We start from the raw sequence: 26093 nt of genomic DNA on the forward strand, positions 1-26093 counted from the left end.
CTCTGAGTTACGCTGAGATTGTTGTGTAGCTAGTGCTAAACCAAATTCTCTGTGGCAGCAGATAATGCCTTTAACATTGTTCTTGCGAATACATGCTCCTAATACCTTTTTACACTCATCTACAGACCAAGTCTTGTCTGGATGGATCTCATATTTCTGAGTTAGTTTTTTTCTAACTTTCTCAGTGATTATTAGGTTCATTTGTTCCCCTAACAGTGTTTTGAATTCACTATCTGACCACAATGGAGTCGCAAGACCATCCTTTTCTGTTGTTGGAATCAGCCTAGTATTCCTTCTAACCATTTTGTGAGTTTCTTTGTTACCACACAATCAAAAAACACTAAAACTTATCTGATCAACAGAGGGTACACTTGTTAACACAGCTTAACTATTGTTAACTTTCCAAATTACCAACACTTCACACTTAACTTCCCTGCCTACAAGAACAGAGGATAAACCAAAATTATTAGCATGAAATGCTAACCTTCTCTGTGAAAAGAGGATAAACCAAATTTTAGCATGTATGCTAACCTTCTCTGCCTGAACAGAGGATAACCAATTCTTCCCTGCCTAAAACAGAGGGTAACACAATATTAGCACGTTATGCTAAATCTTCCCTGCCTGAAAACAGAGGGTAATCTTCATCTCTAAAAGTACATTTTTAGAGGATAATTTAGTTAACCAAACCCTACAGCTGTCTGTTAACTCTTCTCTGACGGCGCAGAGGATAAACAAATTTGTACTGGTCTTAAAGGTTCTTTTGGATTAGAGACAGCACTCACCACAACCTTGGTTGAGAGAAAAATTCAGTCTGGAAATCTTTGTTCAGCTAGAAGTTTTCGCTGGATTCCAAAAGATGCAGTCTGGAAGCAGATCTTTGTTTGAGCTTGAAGTTTTCAATCTGGATTCAGGTGAGGAAGCTGGAACTCTATCCGGGTCACGGCACCATCTGTTGTGAACTTTTATCTTCTACGAAGCAGAGACCAGGAGACGTTGGGATATCTTTCATCCAGAAGTTACTCTTTATTGAGAACTCGCTGCGCGTCGCTGTAGTCATCCAAGTCTAACTAAAGCAGTGATACATTGTAGTTTTAAATACATTTTAGGGGGCAGTGCTTAGGAATGGAGACCAAGCACCTGGGTGACAACTTTAAACAAAGCATGCAAATGAGAAAGACAGACCCAATCAACAACACTCGATTGCATTGATAATCCAATCAGTCTAACGATTCATGTCTGGGCCAGGGGGCTCCGAAAGCCATTTGCAGAACAAAAGATTCGAGTCTGGCTCATTTGGCTCATTTCACTTACAATAGGAGAACAGGAACTGGCAGGGACCTCTTGCATCTGATGTAGTGATCTGACTCATGTCACCATTTTTCACCTTAAATGCTAAATACAAGGTATATAACATCTTCAGTTTGTACACTATTACATTGGAATCTAAATTAAACATTTAAATAAATTTGTAATCCCACACTGGTGCATGTTCAGGTATGTGTTTTTTTTCTTCTTTTCACAGTTTGTGGGATTCTGTATTGTTTTGTATTTTCAGAAAAAATGTTAGAAAAGTGTCATAAAATATATTTAAAAAAATATATAAAATAAAAAAACGGGTAAAAAAGATAGACTGAACTGAATTGAAACTTTTTCAATATAACTAAATAAAAAAATGTGCAGAGGGTTAAGCTGTGCTGTTGTTGGCTGCCACCGTAATGGCAATAAGCTAAGGTATTCCTTTAAAGTAGCCTACTTGTTTTGCGTACCAGAAATCTATCATGTCCGGCGCTGTATGCATTGCTTGCATACTGAGCGTTAAATAATATGTTAAAACGTGTGCTCTTATCATTCTGTGGACAAAATCCAGTGAACTTCGCCCTGAATGGGAGCTTTATATGCACATGTGCGCTCATCTGTTTTCAATGCAGGTTAACCATGACGCTTCATCATGTTATCTTCCGACTCATTAACCAGGTCCTTTACTGCAAAAAGACAGTCACTGCGACACTCTAAAGTGATGAAACTATGGCGCTATGTACTTTTTTAAAACATAAATTTTTTATAGGTTTCACATTACATTGTTGGCTCGGAAAATATGTAAATGCACATGCCCAGCAGCTGTACGTTATCCCTTCTAGCCTTAACCACAAATCAGGCAAGAGAGTAGATAACTTCGGTGGACTTAAACTTGAAAAATGGTGTGTTCCGCAGTTGAAATAAAACACTTTCTGATGTTTATGCATGTTTATTTCGTGCTTCAAGTAAATATGAAAAGACGATCGGTTCACGTGTTTGAACTGAGGCAATACAGTGATCTGTCACAACACATTGAAGAGCCACAAAACAAGCACTGACATAGATGGTTTCTGTGACGCAGTGATGTAAATTTTCTGACTTCAGAAGTGACGCACATCCAAATTCTGTGGTAAAGCAGCTTCTGCAAGACAATAGTGTCATTATTTAGCTCCAGTCAGTTGTTGGTGCAGTTTTTAACATCAAAATCTCCGTTAACCTACTGCTCTGTGTTCATACTGGAACCACCAGCAGAGTGTAAAAAGAAACACTGAAGCAATGTTGAAGATAATCAGATAATTAAGTGATTAATTAAGTGATGATTGAGCATTAGCAATGCACACCTGCTGTTAACAAGCAGAATACTGAAGTACAAAGAAACATAACAACTAACTGACTTCCAGCCATAGCCCTATGATATCAACTGAAATTAAGACATTAAGGCCTGGTTTCATAGACGGGGCTTAGCCTAAACCAGGATTAGGCCATAGTTCAGGGTTCCTCAAATCTTTCCCTGGAGGGCCAATCTGCTGCAGAGTTTAGCTCCAACCCTGATCAAACTCACCTGCCTGTGATTTTCTAATGATCCTGAAGACTCTGATTAGCATGCTCAGGTGTGTTTGTTTAGGGTTAGAGCTAAACTCTGCAGGAGTGGGCCAGATTTGAGGATGCCTGCCATAGTTTAATTGGGACGTTTAAGTAATTTTTTATAGAAAAAAGCATTACTGGTGTGCATCTTAAGACAAAACAAAGGCACTGACATGTTTTAAGATCAGTCATTGCAAGTTTCTTTTAGTTGAAACAGCTCTGATTTACAGTCTAGGACTAGGCTTAGGTCTTGTCTGTGAAACCGGGGGTAAATCTTTCAAGATCTCAGCAGTGGATGATTAAACAACTCCACACAAACGGCATTTCCAGCATCACTTAATACAGTTTGATTTTATTTCTGTCAGATGTCTATAAAAGTTTTTATTGAGAATTAACATAGGTTTAGATGCTAATGTTTTATTGAAACTAATATTCATTTGAAGTTACCATAGTGTCACCTTTTGTTGGATTCTTTATTTGGCTGCTTTAACTGTGTTTTTACAAGGCACATTCATTATGGCAAGAGAAAGTGTGATCAGGTGATGCTGGTTGTGTATTGATGAAGACATAACCAGGGGTGTATTCCAGAAAGCATGGTTAACTTACCGTCAGATAAACCCTGAACTTTCGGTTGATTAACCCCAAACCTTGCTCACTCGAGGTATGTGGTTCCAAAAACGCGTCCGGGAGTAAGTTCATTCAACTCTGAGTATGTTCCTGGTTAAGACTCAAGACATTCTCAACAGAGCTACGAATCGACGAGTCACTATGGAAACGGACGCTAAGAATAAGCGCGCCATACTGCTTCTTTCTTCTTCTTCTGTTCAAAAGTCATGTTGGCCTTATGCTTAGTGCATATCGCCACCTAATTGATGGTTTTGCAATCATTTTAATTTTTTTTCCGTTTAATCTTTAATCCTTGAGAATAAGAATTATATTGTTTGATGCTAATTATATATTAAGTCATATCAGATATGTATTTTTATTATAGAAATACATTATAGAAAATGCCGATCCATGTATGAGATGATAATATAAAATGTAATATATACATATATATATATATATATATATTAGGGGTGTGACGAGATCTCGTGTTACGAGATCTCGCGAGATTAAAACGCGACGAGATTTCTCGTCGAGGTGAAAAGTTGTCTCGTAAATTGTGATGTCAGCATGATGGAGCTTGAGGGTGAAATTAGTATTGAAGATCCCCTGCCACTTTTAAATCATTTGTGTGGCAACTAGTGTTGTCAAAAGACCGGTACTTCGGTACCAAGTCGGTACTAAAAAGTGAAAACGCCACGGTACCAGGTCAACCGGTTCTTGACGCCAGACGGCCCTATGATTTTCGCGATGCATCTCGGAATCCAGTTATAAAAACGGAATTTACAGTTTAGCACGGAATGTCACGGAGTTTGTCAAAGTTTGGATGAATTAATCAAAAGTAGGTCATTGCACTTAAATCAAATCGCGACGTGGACTAGTATCTGTAAATATTAAGCTGCAAAAGTCGATTCAAATATGAATCCGCATGTTCTGCGAGTCTCTGTGTGAGTGAATGAATGGCAGAGGCAGCGGTTTTCTTTTTACTACATACACTGAAGCGCGCCTGACGCTCGCGGTGATTCATCATCTGCCGTCTCAATGAGGACATAAATACATAAACAACATCTACAGAACTGCTCTGAGAGTCCCCTCGCCAGCATTTTACCGTTTCATTGAGTAAAACCAGCTTCATATCATATAGCTACACAGAAATGTAAAGGTATTCACGGCAACCGTCAAAATAAAAGTTCATCTTAAAGACATTGTGCCAGAAATATAATTTTACATATATATAATTTTTTTTAATTTTTTTAATTTTTTTTATCTTTTTAAAGAAGTCACAATATTTCTTCCATAGTTTAATTTTAATAGTAAATCCCCTTTATTTACCAAAACAATACAATGTGTTTAAATTTAATTAATTAAAAGACAAATTAAATTTGGGTGAAACCTGTTTAATGTTTTTCATACTTTTATTACTTGTGGAAAAACTTGAAACACAATTTAAATAAAGTATAAAGAATGGCATTGATTTTTGTACATTTTTATTTTTGTTTGACTTTATTAAAAGTAGTGTGTTTTTTTTAATTAGCATGTGGTACCGAAATTGGTACCGAGAACCGTGGATTTTGACTGGTATCGGTACCGAATACTGAAATTTTGGTACCGTGACAACACTAGTGGCAACATTTTGGTTTTCCAGTGGAAATAAGAAACGGCGAAGAGTGACAGATAAGACGAACACAATATGTAAACATTGTAAGAAAACAATGCCGTACACATGACTAACACGAGCACTATGCAAAGACACATACAGAACTACCACAGCTCTCTACTAAAACCAGCCGCACCTGTGACGAAAAAATTAAAAGGGCAAACAACTCTAAATGCCTTTGCATCTCTTCCACCGTCATGTGAAATCGTAAAGGGGAGAAGCCAGTCGGTAGAGTTTATAGCAAAACATTTAGCAGTGTTTGCATGTTCTTTACTGCATAGAATTCATTAAAATACAAGTAAAATAACATTAATTACAAGTTGGTTTCAAAATGCACCTAAATTGTTTTGCATTTTGTGATTTTCATTTGAATAAAATACTATTTTCCATTCATATATTTCATCATTGAGGATTTCTTAAAAATAGTGTAAAAATCTCGTCTCGTCTCGTTCTCGTGAACCCAATCTCGTGTCTCGTCTCGTCTCGTGGAGTAAGCGTCTCGTCACACCCCTAATATATATATATATATGCTAATATAATAAATTAAACATTACCTTGTCATAATAGTGTTTTATAATTTATACAGATAACTGTTATATATGCCAATAAAATATAATAACCATATTAGAGCAATATATAGGCAAACCTTATTTATTACTTATATTAGCGCTTTATCATTAAAATAGCATATATATATATATATATATATATATATATATATTAGTAGGCTATATACATAACTGTATTGTAATAATATATAATATTGTGCGCTATCTGTCATGCTCTGATAGCGCTGAAGTGAACTAACCCTGGAACATAACCTGCTCCGGAGCAGGTTATCTTCAGAGAGCAAGTTGCTATGGTTACTTACATACCCTGAAAGTAACCTCCGATTTTGGAACCGAAAGCTGAGGTTATCCGCTCACTTATCCTCAAACATACCCAGGTATGTCACATAACCTGCTTTCTGGAATACACCCCAGTAGTCAGATTCACTGCTTTCATTCAGAATCTAAATCCTTCATTATATAGGTGATGTTATTATTTTTACATTCATTATGGTAGTTCTGTGATGCTACAACTTGAGATCCAGCAGTGTTGTGATAATCTGATGTTTGATTTACTGCATTATTTAGACACACAGACATCAAGAATCAATGTTTCAATCTCAACAAAAATCAAAATCAACAAAAAGCTTGATGTCACAATGCATGCTGGACTTCAATTCAACTTATCCACGTATCCCAGCATGCACTGCAACATGAATAATTTATGCAGCTAAACTGTCTTACTGTTTACTTTTATTCTTACTATTTGCTTTTATTTTGCGGTTGTGTGGGTGTGACTTTATTTTCTTGTTTTATATTCAGAGTTGATCTGTTTATCTGTATATATTTTATTGATTTTCATTGTTGTATGGAATTCCAAAGCTGCCGTAATTAGAAATAAATAAATAAATGTACAAAGAAATGGAAAAAAGCAAATAGAAAATATAGCTGCTAGCAGCGATTACCGGGGCCAAGCCCGTTTGGGCTGTTTTGGCCTGTTTGAAAGTTGGGACTTTATTCGGATGTTTTTAAACGTTAGCCGGTTTCCACGGTTAAACACTTAGCACGGTTAAACACCCCTTATGAAAATTAACCATGTTTTTTTTTTGTAGTAACCATGTTTTAACTATGGTTTTTGTAATAAAACCATAGCAACTACGAAATTAATCATGGTTTTACTGCAGTAATCATGATTTATCTATAGTTTTGGTAGAAAAAAATGAACTATGGTTTATATAACTGTAGTAAAACCATGGTATCAGAACCATGGTTTGCACCAAAAACACGGTTACTACAGTCATGGTTAACTACAGTTTTATATATGGTTAATTTTCGTAAGGGACTTGCTACTCATTGAATTTGCATAGAGTCTTCAAAGCTATGGCCTTTTGATTTACACAGATTCTGAAGCTCCATAATTCAAGTGACTCAACTCAAAATTAAGATTTTCTATATAGATATGTACTATTTAATAAGCTTAGATGAGATGATACTTTGAAAAGCACAACATCTGGAAAAGAAGCAACTTCAGCATCATTTCTTGCCACAGCAAATATGCTGGTCTGGACATGTGTGACACGGATTCAAACCCACGACCCAACGGTTCATGAAACAGCGGCTTAGCAGAGCGCCACTCAGTTGACGCACTTTTACTGGGCTGCAGAGGAAAGGTTTAGATGTGAGAATGAGCTCCCAATATAGTGCTTTAGCATTTTAACCAGCGTAATATGCAAAGTTAATTTAATTGTAACGCAGCTTATGGTTAACTTGATAGCTGAAGAGTCGCATTAAATAGTATGGTAACTGGTTAGCCTGTAACTTATTAGCATGATAAGCTTACGAGCAAAAGACGACAAACACGGGCACAGTCAACTTTCCAGAGGAATTTCTTGGGAACGGTAATGAATATCAAAAATCTGTTCAGTCATTTCTGTGCAGCTCAGTCCGAAGATCATCTGAGCCAAGTTTGGGAAGAATTGGACAGATTTTGAAGGAGGAGTAGCAATAAAACTGTTTTTCATTTAATTCAATATGGCTGATACGTACATTAATGGAATAATGGTACATTAATGGAAAATGACAAATGAGACAACGTCAGAATCGGCATGACCCAAGGAATCCATAGACATAAATATTATATTTTTCTGACTGACTGTTCAAAAGTTATAAGCGAAAATGTGAATTTTTGGTATGTCACGACCCATAGGTGGCGCTATTCCCAACTTTGGCATGGACCCTCAGATCATGGTGTTGATGATGCGTACCAAGTTTCGTTTCGATTGATCAAAGTTTGGCCGAGATACAGCCTCTGAACCAATTTCGGGTCGACCTCGTTAAGTTCACAACATCATAACTTTTGAACAAACATGAATAAAAACAATCTGTTCAGTCATTTCTGTGCGGCTCAGTCCAAAGATCATCTGAGCCAATTTTGGGAAGAATTGGATCAATTTTGAAGGAGGAGTAGCGAAAAGACAGAATACTGTACTTTTCAAAATGGCCGCTACTGTAATGGGTGGAGTCTTAATGTAAGCTATTGAATGTGTTCAGCACGAAGAGCTTAATCAGGTGTACTAAGTTTCATTTTTCTAGAATTAGGGGTTTGTGAGTTATTACCATTTCAATGTTTAATTTTTGAACTGGTGGTGGCGCTATAGAGTTGGTTCTAGAGACCCCAAAGTTGGTCAGATCACTAGTCATGGCCATCTCTACAACTGTGCCTATTTTCATCATTTTCCTATTTTCCCTTCATAGGGCTGCCATAGACTGCCATTGGACGAAAATAATAATAATAATAATAATAAAGAAAACATACGATTTCAATAGGGGCTACAGCCCATTCTGGGCTTGGCCCCTAATAATAAATAAATGTACAAAGAAAAGTTAAAACAAAAGTGTGTGTGTCTGTATGTGTGTGTTGTTGCTGTCACCTGCGTTGCTGGGCAACTCATGATCGTTGATTAGCTGATGCTGATCAGCTGCGCCCTTTATATTGAGTTGTTTGTTATTCATTCCCTGTCAGATCATTGTTTGCTCGCTGTTGTTTTCTGTTCAGTGTTCTCCTGTCTGCTGTTCTCAGAGCCGACCGTTGTGGATGCTACCCTGTGGCTTTACTGCCGATCTACTGTGGAACCATCTGTTACTGAGGAACTTTGCTATTCTCTCTGGCATTTAACTGTTCATAAGTTGGATTGCCTGGGGGAAGAAACCGTTCCTGTGCCTGGCTGTCCTGGTAACTGGGGCTCTGTAGCGCTGGCCAGATGGCGAAAGTTCAAAAAGGGGATAACTTGGATGTGAGGGATCCAGAGTGATTTTCTGAGCCCTTTTCCTCACTCTGGATGTATACAGCTCTTGAAGGGTGGGTAGGGGGGCACCGATAATCCATTCAGCAGTCCGAACCGTTCTCTGTAGTCTTCTGATCCCTGATTTTGTAGCCGAGCCAAACCAGACAGTTATTGAAGTGCACAGGACAGACTCAATGACAGCTGAGTAGAACTGTTTCAGCAGCTCCTGTGGCAGGTTAAACTTCCTCAGCTGGCAAAGGTAGTACAACCTTTGTTGGGCTTTTTTTTACAATGGAGTTGATGTGAGTGTCCCAATTCAGGTCCTGAGAGATGATGGATCCCAGGAACTTGAATTTCTCCACTGCAGTCACAGTGCTGTCTATGATGGTGAGTGGGGAGAGTGAAGGGGGGTTTCTCCTGAAGTCCACAATCATCTCCACTGTTTTGAGCGTGTTGGGCTCCAGGTTGTTTAGACTGCACCAAACAGCCAGCTCTTTAACCTCCTGTCTGCAGGCAGACTCGTCACCGTCCTGGATGAGGCCGATGAGTGTGGCGTCGTCTGCAAACTTCAGGAGCTTGACAGAGGGGTCTTTAGAGGTGCAGTCGTTGGTGTACAGGGAGAAGAGCAGTCGGGAGAGAACACATCCCTGAGGGGCACCAGTGTTGGTGGAGTGGCTGTTTGACAAAGATTTTCCCAGTCTCACTAGTTGCTACCTATCTGTCAGAAAGCTGGTGATCCACTGACAGATAGAGCTAGGGACAGAAAGCTGTGTTAGTTTGGTCTGGAGGAGTGTAGGGATGATGGTGTTGAAGGCCGAACTAAAGTCCACAAACAGGATCCTCACATAAGTCCCTGATTTGCCAAGTCAAGTCATTATTTGTATAGCGCTTTTAACAATGCAAATTGTGTCAAAGTAGCTTTACATCAGCTTGATATAAAGCTGGGTGGCTTTATATCAGCTTTACAGTATTTAGACAGGCAAAGAGTGTGTCGAAATAATGTCATTCTCGTAAAAAGGTGTTGCAGGATGTAATGCCGTCCCATGTTGACTGCATCATCCATGGACCTGTTTGCTTGGTAAGCAAACTGCAGGGGGTCCAGTGATATCCTTCAGATAAGCCAGAACCAGTTTTTCAAATGACTTCATGACGACAGATGTTAGGTCTGTAGTCATTAAGTCCTGTTATCTTGGGTTTCTTTGGAACAGGGATAATGGTGGAGCGTTTGAAGCAGGAAGGGACTTCACACAACTCCAGAGATCTATTGAAGATTTGTGTTAAGATGGGGGGCCAGCTGGTCAGCACAGGTTTTCAAGCAGGCTGGTGTCACACCGTCTAGGCCTGGTGCCTTCCTTCTCTTGTTCTTCCTGAAGACCTGGCGCACATCTTCACTGATCTGAAGTACAGGAGTGGGGGAAAGGGGGGTTGCTGGAGATGTTAACGGTTGTGTAGAGAGATGATCAGGACGGGTGTGGGGGTTTTCAAATCTACAATAAAACTCATTCAGGTCTTCAGCAAGTTGTTGATTCACCTCAGTGCTGGGGGATGGTGTCCTGTACTTGGTGATGGCTTTCAGGCCTTTCCACACTGAAGCGGAGTCATTGGAAGTGAACTGATCTTCCAGCTTTTTAGCGTGGGTCCTTTTAGCCACTCTAATCTCCTTATTCAGTGTGTTCCTGGCCTGATTGTACAAGACTCTGTCCCCATTTCTGTAGGCGTCCTCTTTGGCCTGACGAAGATGTCTGAGTTTTGCTGTAAACCATGGCTTATCATTGTTGAATGTTACAAGTCCTGGAGGGAATGCATATATCCTCGCAGTAACTGATATATGAAGTTACTGTCTCTGTGAGCTCGTCCAGATTGGTGGCAGCAGCTTCAAAAACACTCCAATCAGTAAGGTCGAGACAGGCATGTAAAACCCACTCTGTCTCGTTGGTCAATCTCTTTACAGTCTCCACAGGTTTAGCAGATTTAAGTTTTTGCCTGTAGGTTGGCATAAGATGAACCAGGCAGTGATCAGAGAGCCCCAAAGCTGTGGAACAGAATGATATGCATTCTTTACTGTGGTGTAACAATGGTCCAGTATATTACTTTCTCTGGTGGGACATGTAACATGCTGTCTGTATTTTGGCAGTTCACGTGAGAGCTTTGCTTGATTAAAGTCCCCAAGAATGATTAAAACTAGGGGTGTGACGAGATCTCGTGTTACGAGATCTCGCGAGATTAAAACGCGACGAGATTTCTCGTCGAGGTGAAAAGTTGTCTCGTAAATTGTGATGTCAGCATGATGGAGCTTGAGGGTGAAATTAGTATTGAAGATCCCCTGCCACTTTTAAATCATTTGTGTGGCAACTAGTGTTGTCAAAAGACCCGGTACTTGGTACCAAGTCGGTACTAAAAAGTGAAAACGCCACGGTACCAGGTCAACCCGGTTCTTGACGCCAGACGGCCCTATGATTTTCGCGATGCATCTCGGAATCCAGTTATAAAACGGAATTTACAGTTTAGCACGGAATGTCACGGAGTTTGTCAAAGTTTGGATGAATTAATCAAAAGTAGGTCATTGCACTTAAATCAAATCGCGTGGACTAGTATCTGTAAATATTAAGCTGCAAAAGTCGATTCAAATATGAATCCCGCATGTTCTGCGAGTCTCTGTGTGAGTGAATGAATGGCAGAGACGCGGTTTTTTCTTTTTACTACATACACTGAAGCGCGCCTGATGCTCGCGGTGATTCATCATCTGCCGTCTCAATGAGGACATAAATACATAAACAACATCTACAGAACTGCTCTGAGAGTCCCCTCGCCAGCATTTTACCGTTTCATTGAGTAAAACCAGCTTCATATCATATAGCTACACAGAAATGTAAAGGTATTCACGGCAACCCGTCAAAATAAAAGTTCATCTTAAAGACATTGTGCCAGAAATATAATTTTACATATATATAATTTTTTAATTTTTTAAATTTTTATCTTTTTAAAGAAGTCACAATATTTCTTCCATAGTTTAATTTTAATAGTAAATCCCCTTTATTTACCAAAACAATACAATGTGTTTAAATTTAATTAATTAAAAGACAAATTAAATTTGGGTGAAACCTGTTTAATGTTTTTCATACTTTTATTACTTGTGGAAAACTTGAAACACAATTTAAATAAAGTATAAAGAATGGCATTGATTTTTGTACATTTTATTTTTGTTTGACTTTATTAAAAGTAGTGTGTTTTTAATTAGCATGTGGTACCGAAATTGGTACCGAGAACCGTGGATTTTGACTGGTATCGGTACCGAATACTGAAATTTTGGTACCGTGACAACACTAGTGGCAACATTTTGGTTTTCCAGTGGAAATAAGAAACGGCGAAGAGTGACAGATAAGACGAACACAATATGTAAACATTGTAAGAAAACAATGCCGTACACATGACTAACACAAGCACTATGCAAAGACACATACAGAACTACCACAGCTCTCTACTAAAACCAGCCGCACCTGTGACGAAAAAATTAAAAGGGCAAACAACTCTAAATGCCTTTGCATCTCTTCCACCGTCATGTGAAATCGTAAAGGGGAGAAGCCAGTCGGTAGAGTTTATAGCAAAACATTTAGCAGTGTTTGCATGTTCTTTACTGCATAGAATTCATTAAAATACAAGTAAAATAACATTAATTACAAGTTGGTTTCAAAATGCACCTAAATTGTTTTGCATTTTGTGATTTTCATTTGAATAAAATACTATTTTCCATTCATATATTTCATCATTGAGGATTTCTTAAAAATAGTGTAAAAATCTCGTCTCGTCTCGTTCTCGTGAACCCAATCTCGTGTCTCGTCTCGTCTCGTGGAGTAAGCGTCTCGTCACACCCCTAATTAAAACAGAGTCTGGGTGTTGTTGTTCTGTGTCTGTGATCAGATCAACAAGTTTCTGTAAATCTGAGCTCACGTGAGCTTGCGGAGGAATGTAAACCCTCACGAGAAGGAACGAATAGTGTCATTATTCAGCCAAATTCAGTTTGTTTGTTTTTTCCAGCAGTAATATTGCTAAATATTAAGTGTCTTTTAGACCCCAACTAAGCAAGTCAAAGGCAACAGGGACTCTATCAAACCCAACTAAGCAATCCAAAGGCAATCCAAACTCTACCCGGTGACAGAAATGGAGAAAAAAAAAAAAAACCTTGGGTGAAACCAGACTAATACTCTTCTGGCCTAAAAGAGCAAATATGGTGTAATGTTGTTCTGGATGTGTCACACCAGCATTAGGTGTGAAAGGAAGAGTTGTAGTCTGTCAAGCAGGCTAAAACATGATCGTAGAGCTGTTTAGCCAGAAGTGTATAGCTGGCTAATCAGTGGCCTTGAGCACACTTCTTGTTAAAGTTGCGTTTTAGAGTTTTTACTTCTGGCAATATAATTTTTCTGTTCTATTAAATTTCGGTTCTACTTTATGGGACTTTTTTGTTTCTTAATAAACATGTTATATACAGCTGTTTTTAATTTCATGTAGTCAAATCTAGGCAAATAAGAGAGGTGTGAATATCGCACACACACATATCATGGTTTATCAGACATCGTGTGATTTATTTCAACAAGAAACCTGTGTTCCCTGTAGCTCTTATTTTCATTTGTAGTTGCTTCTCACCAGTTCAATGACCATTGGTCTATAAAGCAAGTATTTATTAACTAGATATGTTCTAAGATTTATTGAGATTGAGATAATCTGAGATTCTATATTCTTCAATTGTCTTGACGCGCAGGGTGTAATGTTTGAATTTTTTATTTTTAATCCTTTTGACTTTCAAGCTCTGATCGATTGCAGTCACTGATCAACAGGTGAATTTAATTTAATATATTTTATTTATTTATGTAACATGATGCACTGATTGTCCTTATTTTTTTATTATATGACTTGCATTGAATTATGTGCCTCCAAATTATTTTTGTTCTTTGCTAATAACAAATCCATAAGATTTAATCTTTGTAACTTTATATATTTATTTCACCGACCATTAAACTATATTTATTATGCAAAGATGGTCTTTTAGAGCTATGACATTTATAATGTGGTTGCTTATTAGGAGGTAGAGTATGAGCTTATCGCTTACTGGTGTATTAATACTGTATATTGATATTTTGAATCTAATGCAATGAAAGATAACATTTTTAAGTGTAACATCCAAAAGTGTTCCAATACGTTTTTTGGGGCAACTTCATGTGGTTTATCTGGTCTGCCAAATCTGGTTAATGTTTATTTTTCTTTCCAGTCACATAATTATGGATCAAGATACAGACGATGATTTCATGGACACCTCTCCAGAACCATATGGAGATTCAGATTGTGTCAATCCCCCGGTCACAAGTAAATATACAGATGACGCCATGGACAATAATCATGTAACAAATCAAGATCCAGATACCGTCATGGGCAAACCTCCAGTGAAACATGATGAAAAACATACAGAAAACCTAAACAAAGACAATTATCGCCCAGTTGAGACCGATTCAACCGCAAAAGCAGAATTTAAGATGCAACTAACTTCCACTGAAGAAGTTGGAGAATACAAGGTAAATGTGGTACAGGTATAATTTAAACCGAAAAGAAATGTCTTTAATCTAAATGTTCTTATTGCACTTTACACAAACTTCATGGCCAAATGTATGTGGAAACACCCTTCTAATTCATATATCAGCTAAACCCTTTGTATCATTGAAATAAATTGCATATTCCTTCAACCCAACCGTCTGACTTGGCTTCGATTTCGCATCAATCATGCACAGATGAAGAATAACAAGTCTGATGTTCAGATGTCCTCATACATTTGGCCAAATATATGCATACAAATAGTTACTTTAAGTATACAACCTTTAAAAAACATGGTAATAAGAAACAGATCTTTTGTTGTGCTTTCTCCAGGACAATGTGGAGCCAGTGGAAGAAGGGTGTAACCCAAAACCTGATGGTAATGCAAACATAAGTGTAGTACCTGTGTTCTCAGTCTTTAATGATTCATCTCACAGCAACAAGGGTATGAAATGCAACTATCAGTAAGAAGCACAAATTGAGGTGTTATTGTTATATTCTCTGGGTTTGAGAACAGTTTTTACTTTACAACACAGTAATCTTGATTTGATTGTAATATTTGGAAGTTCTGATGCTGTCCAGTTTGGATGTAACAACTCTGTCTAAACAGAATTTCCCGTGACTTAAATTTCAGAAACCTTAAGTACACAACATGTAATTAGTTTTACTAAAACTAGTTTACTCAAAGTAATGATAGTTTTAGTTCAGTGAGCCAAATATTGATTAATTCTCTTCATTAAAATAAACAAGAGTATTTAGAGGTCCAGGAATTGAAAGTACTGTAATTCTATTATATTTTACTGTTTTGCCAAGTATTCTTTTTCTGCCCTTAAAGGGTCTGAGCATCAGAGACCATAGAGCTCTCAAACTTGGTGGGATGGTTACAAGTCCCCCCCACTATTCACCCGTTCGCCACTATGGTGGAAATAATTAGTACATTTCTATTTTAGTTCTGAACTCTGGAACCATGGCTAGATTCAAAAGTTGTTTTCCAAAAATTTTCAAACATTTAATGAAGTTGAAAATTATATTAATTTTTCAGTCAAATGCTAACATATTTTTCAAATATCATTAGGACAAGTCAACAAACATGGCCATCAGCAGCTAGTTTTCTTTTCTCTTAAATTAATCTTTTCCTTAAAAATCAAGATGCAGAAACAGAAGCAAGCATCATTGACACTAATGACCTGCCTTTGAGAATGGCCCAAACTGACAAAGGAGACAAACAAAAGGTAAGACCTTATCTAGGCTATTAAATAGTATTTATTTTTGGTTTCAGCTAAATTTAAGCTAAACTTAAATTTCATTTTTCGGTTTATTTCTGGTATTGGAGGGAGACTTTAGATATAGGCTAACACTGACTTGTTAAAAAATGTATGTAATAAAATCATGGCATGGTGGCTTCACTTATGATGCCATGAGTAATTCAGTCCCTGGTATATTTAAGTTTGTGCCCATATCAACGTGAATAGTAGGCCTACTTTCTTGGGTGAAAAGTACTTTTTGGGTAAGTACACTGTAAGTACGCCATAAGTACCTGTATTGTCAAATATAGTGTAACCGAATGAATTATGCATTATTCATATTAATTATGAACTTGTATACAGTAGTTCTCTGGGAGATCTGAAAAAAAAAATTGTTACTGATTAGCTGATAGTGGACTACCACATTCGACTGACCACTATTATTTACTAATTAATTAATCAGAGTTTCATGTTAGTTAATAGTAGTTATTAGTAATTGCATTACTCATTTGATCCTGTAGTTATTCATTAATGACTGAACAGTATTCTAAAATGTTGCCAGTAGTAACATTTCATGTTTCTACAGCTGTAAATCCATAATAATGTTTGTTTTAGATGCTGTCATTACAGTAGATTGCATTTTTCAACATCTATCCAAATACATACACTGTAAAAAATTAACATTTTGAAAAATTGTGGGAACTGACAAATATTGACTCAACAAATTGCTTCCCAATAATTCTCCCAAAACAACAAAATGCTCTGTATTCATTTTAGCTGAAGGTCTTAAGTTAAATGTAAAAATATTCATTCACCGAACATATTAAATTGTGCTCAGCCAATCTATCAAGCAGAAGTGAAAAATCTGTGTTAGCCCAACAAGCTTTGCAGCGCGCAAAATTTTTAAAACGCGTGTAAGCCTGAGTCTGAGAGAAACCGTTGGTGTAGTGAATACGGGTTCTGCGCAACAGACTTCCGTATTCTGCTAACCAGGTCTCGTTGCTTCCGGTTCACGCATTTTGCAAGTGCCCGTTAAATATGAATCTTTTTTACTCAAGATGCCTTCAAAGTAGACACTAAAAATAATCATAACCAATGTCCATCACATATGTGGATTGATATATAAAAGTTAAAAAATGTTATTCTCAATAACATTTATATATAAAAGTCGAATAAAACGTCAACAATAAAAACAGCTAGCTGATTTAACTGATTACCTTTTTTTTTTTTTTTTTTTAATACTGTTATTAATACGTTCTCCAACAAGCGGAAGCGATGAGACCTGTTTTCCGGGTTTGGTTAGGTGACGTTCAACATATACCCAATTCAAATTCCTGTGCGCGGGAGAGCGGAGCCGATACCGAAGGGAGACAGAACATCATTTACAGACGGATTTTCTATCATTAAAGTTATGGTGAGTATACTGAGTTTTGTATTTATTAAGTCATATTTCACTTACTACATTGTATTTTGCAGAATAACAGTGAAGTCACGCCTTCACTGGTGTAATGTTGGCGTTTATAACCTACGGGAGTTTAGCCTGTACTGATCTCTCGGTAGGGGTGTGCGATATAACTTATATCGTCTTTGATAATATTGCAATTGTTTTAACGATGTGGGATTTGACATTATCCTGTATATCGCAAAAACCCAACAAAACACGCCTACAGAGTGCACGAATACGTTAATGTTACTTGATGAAGATTAGACTAGTGCGCATTTACAGTGCGTTTTTTCACTGCATTATTCAGTCTTTAACAGTTCAATAAAGAAGTTGCATTTTAGACACATTATTGCCTGTTTTTGCTCCATTTCGCCAACAAAAATCATTCATATCAAAAACTTTAGGAGCCGGCTGTCCGTAAGTTAGTCCTTAAGATACCAGCACAATAACACACTCGGCAAAATATTGTCTAATTATCATTATTGATAAAATCCCAGAAAATATTGAGATATAATTTGTCAATAACGCACACCCCTATCTCTGTTATTGAACTAAATTATTTTTCTCACTTTATGATGAATATGAAATGTATGAGATCCACACAAGGAATGCATTTCTGCTATAACTAACGTTATTTTTTTTGTTCCCATTAGTGTAACCCACCATTGCTAGGTCTGAGCTCACGAGGCACCATTTGTTGTAGAAAAGGAACCACTATGAATTTCACAGTGAGTATTTAACAGTAGTTCTTATTGAATATGTTTATTCCATATTAGTGTCAAATACTATTAGCTCTTAGATGTAATTTGTGAGGAGTTGCTTTATTGAGAGCTGCCATGAGACATGGCTTGTTGTAATGTAGGCTGCTAAACTGACATTGCTATTTTATACTTTATTTTATTTTTATTTTTATACAGAGTACAGATCCATGGGAGAACCACACAACTGTAATGAAAATGGGAATTCTTGAAATAGTAAGCAGCAGCAGTTGCACTCCGAGGGCCCTGTCAAGTGTGCTGAATGTCTCCATTGTCCTGGAAGAGGAGGTGGTGCTTAACAACTTAGGAGACTTTGTAAATGCATTTATTGTACTTTTTTTGGATTATTGTATGCACTCATCCTGGAGTACAACAAGGACTTAAAGGGATAGTTTACCCAAAAATGAAAATTCTGTCATTAATTACTTCCTCTCATGTCGTTCCAAACCCGTATGACCTCTGTTCATCGTCAGAAAACAAATTAAGACATTTTTCATGAAATCCGATGATGAAATTTGTTTGATAAAATTTTATGAAACAACAGTCTTATTGATGTGGAACGACACGAGGGTAATTAATGACAGAATTGTAACCTCAAAGTACTTCTTATGAGGTGTTTATTTTTATTTATTTTGGCAAACATTTGAAGTGTAAGATGCAGTTTCGTGAGCTCAAAGTACCTCTTGTGAGAATGGTATAGTTCATGTGAAATTACTCTAAACACTGGGTGAAGTAACCTAGCCTGGTAATACCAAACTCTTCTACTTCGCTTTGCTTCATAGACAGAGTCTGGAAGGGCATAATTGACAAGCGTTTTCTTTCTCGTGGGCGGGTGCTTGTCTGAAGTTTAAAATCCTTGGTGTACCCGTAAGTCAATCACATAATGGTTGGTTATGACGTATGTTACGTGCCGCCTCGAACTTCCGCTGTAAATGCAGGTATGCGGCGAAAACAAAACCATCGAGCAAAATACCGGAGTGAAGATGGCTGTGAACGACTTTTGCAGATTATGTGAAGTAATAACATCACACACACACAATCACAATTATTGCCTTGCCGGACTTTGGCCTCCCCAGTTTCTCGCTGATGATCGGTCAACATCACCTCCATTCAAAATGTGAACCAAACACTCTTCTTGTTTGGGCTTAAGTTGGCAAATGCCGGGAATATTCTCCACAACAGAGCGAATAGCATCCCGTGTCTCCATGTCCGCTGTCGTGTTAGATTTCCCTAAACTACAATCTTAAATTCGGCACTTAGCGTCTACGTCACGGCTCTCAGCCCGCCCTCTGTTCGTTGATTGGCCTGGCTGCTGCGGAGCCGGAGATAAACTGAGAGATGGTCTGCTACATAGATATATATATATATAAACACTAGATCTCTTAAGGCGGAGTCACTTCCGGCATCATAGGGCGGCCATCTTGCCACAGGGAAGCTTTCTGGCAAGTTCTGAGGTATCTGAGGTAAGATGAGTGATCAGCACGAACATAAATCTTCTTATCTCGCTGAAATCTTGACGGATTTACAAACGGTTTGGTTTCTTACAAACGTTATTAACGTGGCTATAACTCTGAATGCTGTAACATGTTGAAATTGCAGATTGTTATAATTATTCATATGTATGCAGTGTCATAACTACATCTCTGACGTTGATAACAAATCAAACCGTTTGAAAATCGGTAGATAATTGAGCAAGTTATGGTTATTTAAAAAGTACATGCTTCATACAACACAATGTTACGAGTGAGCGAGCACCCTGTGGCAAGATGGCCGCCGTGTGCGGACGTCGACCTCCATTGGCCAACAGCGCGTACGAGGTATCTAGTGTTTATATATATATCTATGGTCTGCTATATCAGACTGAGTACAGAAGCTAAATGAAATTGAGCGGAAGTACGAAGTCTGACGTAGTCAGGCTAGAAGTAACCTCCCCATTACTTAAATTTGATGGTGTTTTTGACATTTTTAATATGTGAATGTATTTGATGTTTAAATAGTTAAGATGCAGTTTCATGAACTCGGAGTGCCTTTTGTGAGAATGGTAATATTCAGTGACATTAACCTAAACACTGGTTGAAGTAACCTCAGATAAATTATTACCATTATTATTTGATGGTGTTTGACCCCTTTTTTTTTTTTTTGCATGTTTGTGAGTATGTCAATGTATAAGGTGCAATTCATCAGCTTTGTTTATCTTATAAGAATTAAAATGCATGATTTTGTAAGGTATACGGTGTAGAAAATTTCAATGTATTTATAATTTTAAGGATTTTCACAGTATTGTTGTATTTTTCCTTAAATGTATTAAAATGTGGCATTGTTTAGTGTATCATTTAATATTTAATTTTTTTTTTGTCTTTTCTTTTGGGACAACAGGGAATAAACAATTCAGTAAGGCTGCTTTAGCACTATACATTTACCAATATACATTTTTAAATTCGGTAAAACAAAAAATGTATGCTACTACTACTTAAAATATATTTAATTTAATATTTTATTTCTCATTGAGCCAATGTTAACAGACTGTTGCCACAATTGATAAAATTCAGTTAGCAGAAATCCAATTGGGCCAATGGAAAAAATTTTGATGTAATCAGTCGCTAGAACATTTTGAGTTGGGGAGGTCTGAAATTTTTTACAGTGTATATGTATGTTTTTATATGCACTCCAAATGTTACAAACAAATACACGTAATAATGGGATGAGGCTGCATACTTGTCATATTTTCTAATCAACTAGTTTCATGTTTTATTTATACATGTAACTAAATGATTAACATATGACAAGAATGTTACATGTGTATATACAATACCATTTAAATGTATTATGGTACTGTATTTTCCAGCTTGATGCAGGGCAATTCCTTGAGAAGATTCTTCCTGAAGGCAAATACCAAATACAAAGCACTGTAGATTTCCTCAAGCCAGTTAAACAATCACAGTCCCAAGAGTCTTGTGGAGAGGAAGAGGTGGCTTCAGTTTTTCTACAAAAATTGATGATGATGGACTACAAAGCAAGATGCCTGCAGATTATAGAGAATAATGAACAACATCAAACACAACAAAGGAACTACGACTCATCTGAAGATGATGGTGATGCCTTTCTTAATATTTATGGAGAAACTGCTAAACCCGCTGATGAAACAGATGCAGTCCACCTAATGGATGTTCAGATGGCTGTGTTTCATTGTGCTGATAGTTTCCTAAAGCAGCTCATGGTGACTAAACTCTCACAGTGTCAGTATGCTCTGCCTCTGCTTGTACCTAATCCATCCACACAACAGATTGAGTTCCCACTGTGGACATTTCAACAAATCAAAAAGACATGGAAGACAATTGATCATAGAGGTAACATATCTAGCAAATGTCAGCCCGTCTACAAAGCAGAAACTCCAATGGTGGCTTTCTTTAGGTTTGGTCCTGCATCCTCATCCAAGTCTCAACTGATGAACAGCCTGATCAATGAGAAACACAACACATTCTTCCACAGGAACTGCCCAGGCAGCAGCAGAACCAGAGTATTGATGGATGGAGTGGTGGAGATCGCCTGGTACTGTCCATCTGGAGAGAAAACAGACAGATTTGCTGATTGTGTTGCATTCTGTAACCTCCGTGGTGATGCAGGAGCCCATGAAACACAGCTGGATATAATATCTAAGATGGCTTCTGTAAATGTTGCTGTTTTACCACAGCTTAACAGGAATGACAAAAGTATGACCAGGATCCAAAACTTCTACAAGGGCTCGAAGCCACTCATCTGCCTTCGTACTGATAGTGATTCAGCTTTGGCAGAAATGCGGGAAGGGAAATACAAAATCGGTTTGAAAGGCAGAAATTAGTCAGTAATATTTGAAGAAATCCGAAGAGCTATAAATAATGGGCTCTTGTCTACTGAATCAAGTTCCTTCTTTAAGCTTGAAGATGTGTCCAAATACAACGATATCAGAGTGGATGAGGTCGAAGATGATGACTGCAGGAAAGGAAAAGAGGCAGCACAGCAGATGATGAGTCTACTAAAGGATAAAGATCTGACTAAAATCAAAGAATTATTCCTGCCATGTCAGGGAAACCTGTGGCATCAGTGGTGCAAGAAAAATAAAGAACTACATCAACCAACGTTAGGAGAACTACATAAGGGAAGCAACATAGAAAAGAACAAAAGTTCTAAGCAATCAGAATTGCAGAAAATCCGTGAACAGCAACAAACATCAGACCTAAGTCAGTTTATCAAAATCTTTATTCAAAAACTGAATTCACAGGCAGGAAAAGAGATGACATATTTTCTGAAATGGCTGGGCATCCTGCTGGATGACTACACCAGTGAATGTCTTTCAGCCCTTCTTCATGAGTATGATGAAATGTGGTCAATTGTCTTAAAACTTAAAAAGAATCCTGATAAATCACAGCAAATGACTGCTGCGCAAGTCGAACTTGAGAGAGTATCTGCGAAACTGCAAGCTGCAACCTTTGGCTTGGAGCACATACTGAGAGAGATCGGTCAGATATATGAATCATGTTCATCCGTGAAGAAAAACAAAAAAGACCTCAAGTTTAACTTCTCCTCTCTTCCAAGTCTTGCGGCAGAGATGATGATCTCTGGATTTCCACTGGAGCTGATGGATGGAGATGCTGCCCATGTTCCTCTGATCTGGGTTACTGCTGTTCTTGATGCACTCATCCAGAAACTGGGAGACAAGAGAGTCTATGTGTTGTCAGTTTTAGGGATTCAGAGCTCTGGGAAATCCACCATGCTGAATGCCATGTTTGGGCTGCAGTTTGCCGTCAGTGCTGGCAGGTGCACCAGAGGAGCTTTCATGCAGCTGGTCAGAGTGTCGAAGGAGATGAAAGCACAGCTGAAGTTTGACTACATTCTAGTTGTTGATACTGAAGGACTTCGTGCTCTAGAACTGGCCGGAAGGTCAACAAGAAATCATGACAATGAAATGGCCACATTTGTTGTTGGTCTTGGAAACATGACATTGATCAACATCTTTGGAGAAAACACAGCTGAGATGCAGGACATTCTTCAGATTGTTGTTCAGGCCTTTATGAGGATGAAGAAGATCAAACTGAATCCAAGCTGCATGTTTGTGCATCAGAATGTTTCAGATGTTACAGCTGGAGAGAAAAACATGGAGGGAAGGAGACGACTGCAGGAGAAACTGGATGATATGACAAAACTCGCTGCTAAAGAGGAAGACTGTGATACAGAGTTTTTCAGTGATGTCATTGCATTTGACATTCAGAAGGATGTGAAGTATTTTGCTCAGCTCTGGGAAGGCAGCCCACCAATGGCACCACCGAACCCTGACTACAGCAGAAATATTCAGGAGCTGAAGGACACCATTCTCTCAAAAGCTTCCAAATCTAACGGTATTACGCTGTCTCAGTTCAGAATGCGTATTAATGATCTGTGGAATGCACTTCTGAATGAAAACTTTGTGTTCAGCTTCAAAAACACACTTGAGATTGCAGTATACAGAAAACTGGAAACTATGTATAGTGATTGGACGTGGAGCCTCAGAAGTGCCATGATGACCATTGAAGACAAATTCTACAACAGAATTGCTAATGGAATCATTAAGGTTCAGGAAAATGACTTGTTGACTGAAATGAGAAAGACAAAAGAGCAGGTAGAAAAATCAATGATGTCCTACTTTGAGGAGGACAAAGACAAAGACATTCTGTGTCAGTGGCGAGGAAGATTTGAAACCAGAATCAAAGATCTTCATGATGACCTTGTGAAGGGAACAAAACGAAAGTTAGATGAAGCGATAGAACAGAAAAAAGCCAGAGAGAAGCTAGATCAAAGAAGGACAGAGTATGAAAACAAGCTTTTCAGTCGGAGCAAGGAACTAGCTTTGAGCTTGAAAAATACAGGAACTAATGAAAATATGCTGAACAAGGAGTTTGAAACAATGTGGAGTAAATGGGTCACCGAAATGACCAAAGATACACCTCCACTGAGAGACATTAACTTTTGGGAGGATGTGACACGGATATTGTCTGACAACCATGAACTGTCTCTTGTAGATGAGCGTATAAATCAGAAAGACTATGAACTGATAGACCGCCGGAGTGATTATTGTGACTACATGATACTAAAGAAGCATCTGGAGCGTTCTGATGACACTGTATCAGAGGAAGCTGCCGAGAGCTCTAAGAAAAGTAAGAGTGGGATTTTGAAGCGGTTTGGTCAAATAATTACGTCAGGCATAGAATATTTCATAGAGATTCCAAAGCCACAAGAGAACATGAACCTAAATGCTGAATGTCATTTCTCAATAAGGGCTATGATTCAGAAAATTATTTTGGAAACTGAAACAATAATGAAGAAGTCACCAGTTGGAACACGAGGTTACAATGACTGTTTTGTTCGGGAAATAACAGACTGTGTAAAAAAGTCAGTACAGAATCAATCCACAAGCCAAAAATACACATTGAAAAAGGAGTTTACCATAGATCTCAGTCTCCATGTGTGTGACATTGCAAGATGTAGATTTACTGAACTCCACAAAAAATTCAGAGAAGCAAATGACCCAAGAATTTATCTTCAGAAACAGAAAACTCAATATTGGAGCATCTTCGAGAAATACTACAGAGGAGCAACAACAACAACCATACTGAGTGAATTCATCTGCAGCAAACTTGAGCAATCCATCCTACAAGCTGTTTACAACAAAACTGCTATTGATTTAGCCACACAGATGAGGTCCGACATAAAATCATTACGTGAAAACAGACCAAATCTGGAGAAACACATTCTAAGATCCCTTGCAGAAAAGGAGGATTTTTGGCAGTACATAGAATACATTCATAATCCAGGAAGACACTTTAAACAATTCATAAAGAATGAAGTGAAAAGCTACTTCACCAAACAAAACAAAATGATTCTAAACATTTTCAAAGGAAATCTAAAACAAAAAGAGCAGATTATAAGTAATGCCGTGAAAGCAGCTACAGTGGAGGCCAAGACCTATAGTGGAGACGGCAACATGTGGTTCAGATGCTTCACCATAGCCCTGACAGATGAACTGACAGAGAATTCATGTGGCAACCTTAGTGAAATTAAAGACTTGGATTTTCTTGAGAATGTTTTAAGTGACAGTCTGAAGGATAGGATGACAATGCTACAGGACAGTTTTACAAGCATTGATAACATAAAAATGGAAAACTGCAGGAAAAGACCAGATGAGATTTTGATTGAGCACTTCTGTCAGTGTTGCTGGGTTCAGTGTCCTTTCTGTAAAGCCATCTGCACCAACACAGTGGAAGGCCATCCTGGAGATCACTGCATTCCTTTCCACCGCAATATTGGACTGAATGGATGGTTTTACAGAGGAACAACAAATTTGTCTATTGAAATCTGTACAACAGCAGTAGCGAGTGATCAGTCCTTTTACCCAAATTCCTCATTTTATAGTGTCCCTTGGAAAGAATACAGAAAAGGAGGTCATGAATATGCTAAGTGGAGCATCACCCCCGACCACTCTGAGCTGCCGTACTGGAAGTGGTTTGTGTGCAGATTCCAGAAAGATCTGGAAATGTACTACAGTAAGACATTCCAAGGATATGGAGAGATTCCAGATGAATGGAAAAAGTACACAATAAAGGAAGCTCTGGAGAGTTTGGATAAATACATGTAATGGAAAAGTTACAAATGTTACAAATGGCACTCTGTCAGCTCCCTGTTTTTAGATGATATATTGATATCTTGTTTCACACAGTAATGATTCTGAACAGGTTGATGCAGCACATTGTTTTGCGTAGGAGATTTGTTTCTGGGAATGTTTATATGAATGCTGTTATATTTTGTTGTGAAGGCTGCTGAGCTTTTTATTTACTGTACATGTGTTGATCAGTAGGCTACTATCAAAAAAAATTGAGAGACAAACACATGACTGTTAAAGCTAGAGGGAAATGTTTAATTAATTGTTTTGTTTTACCAGAGATAAAAACACACAATGATTTCCTAATTGCTAATCATTTTAATAGCTTGAAGGCACTTGTTGCATATACATATTACAATATTTTTTTATTTGTACTCATGGTTATGATGGTTATGGCATATTGTGATGTAAATTCTGAATAAA

The 26093-nt window shown here is 37.8% G+C and overlaps 1 protein-coding gene across 1 annotated transcript; it reads left to right on the forward strand.

Moving 5' to 3' along the window:
* Positions 1 to 26093, forward strand: LOC131529666 (interferon-induced very large GTPase 1-like). Its single transcript, XM_058759479.1, is given in 6 exon segments — positions 1 to 1403; positions 13778 to 13807; positions 14239 to 14539; positions 14889 to 14934; positions 15705 to 15787; positions 20847 to 26093. Coding segments are annotated over 6 exon segments (5274 nt in total). The 5' UTR covers positions 1 to 1389; the 3' UTR covers positions 25647 to 26093.

Source organism: Onychostoma macrolepis, chromosome 02 (genome assembly GCF_012432095.1).
Source record: "Onychostoma macrolepis isolate SWU-2019 chromosome 02, ASM1243209v1, whole genome shotgun sequence".
Lineage (NCBI taxonomy): Eukaryota > Metazoa > Chordata > Actinopteri > Cypriniformes > Cyprinidae > Onychostoma > Onychostoma macrolepis.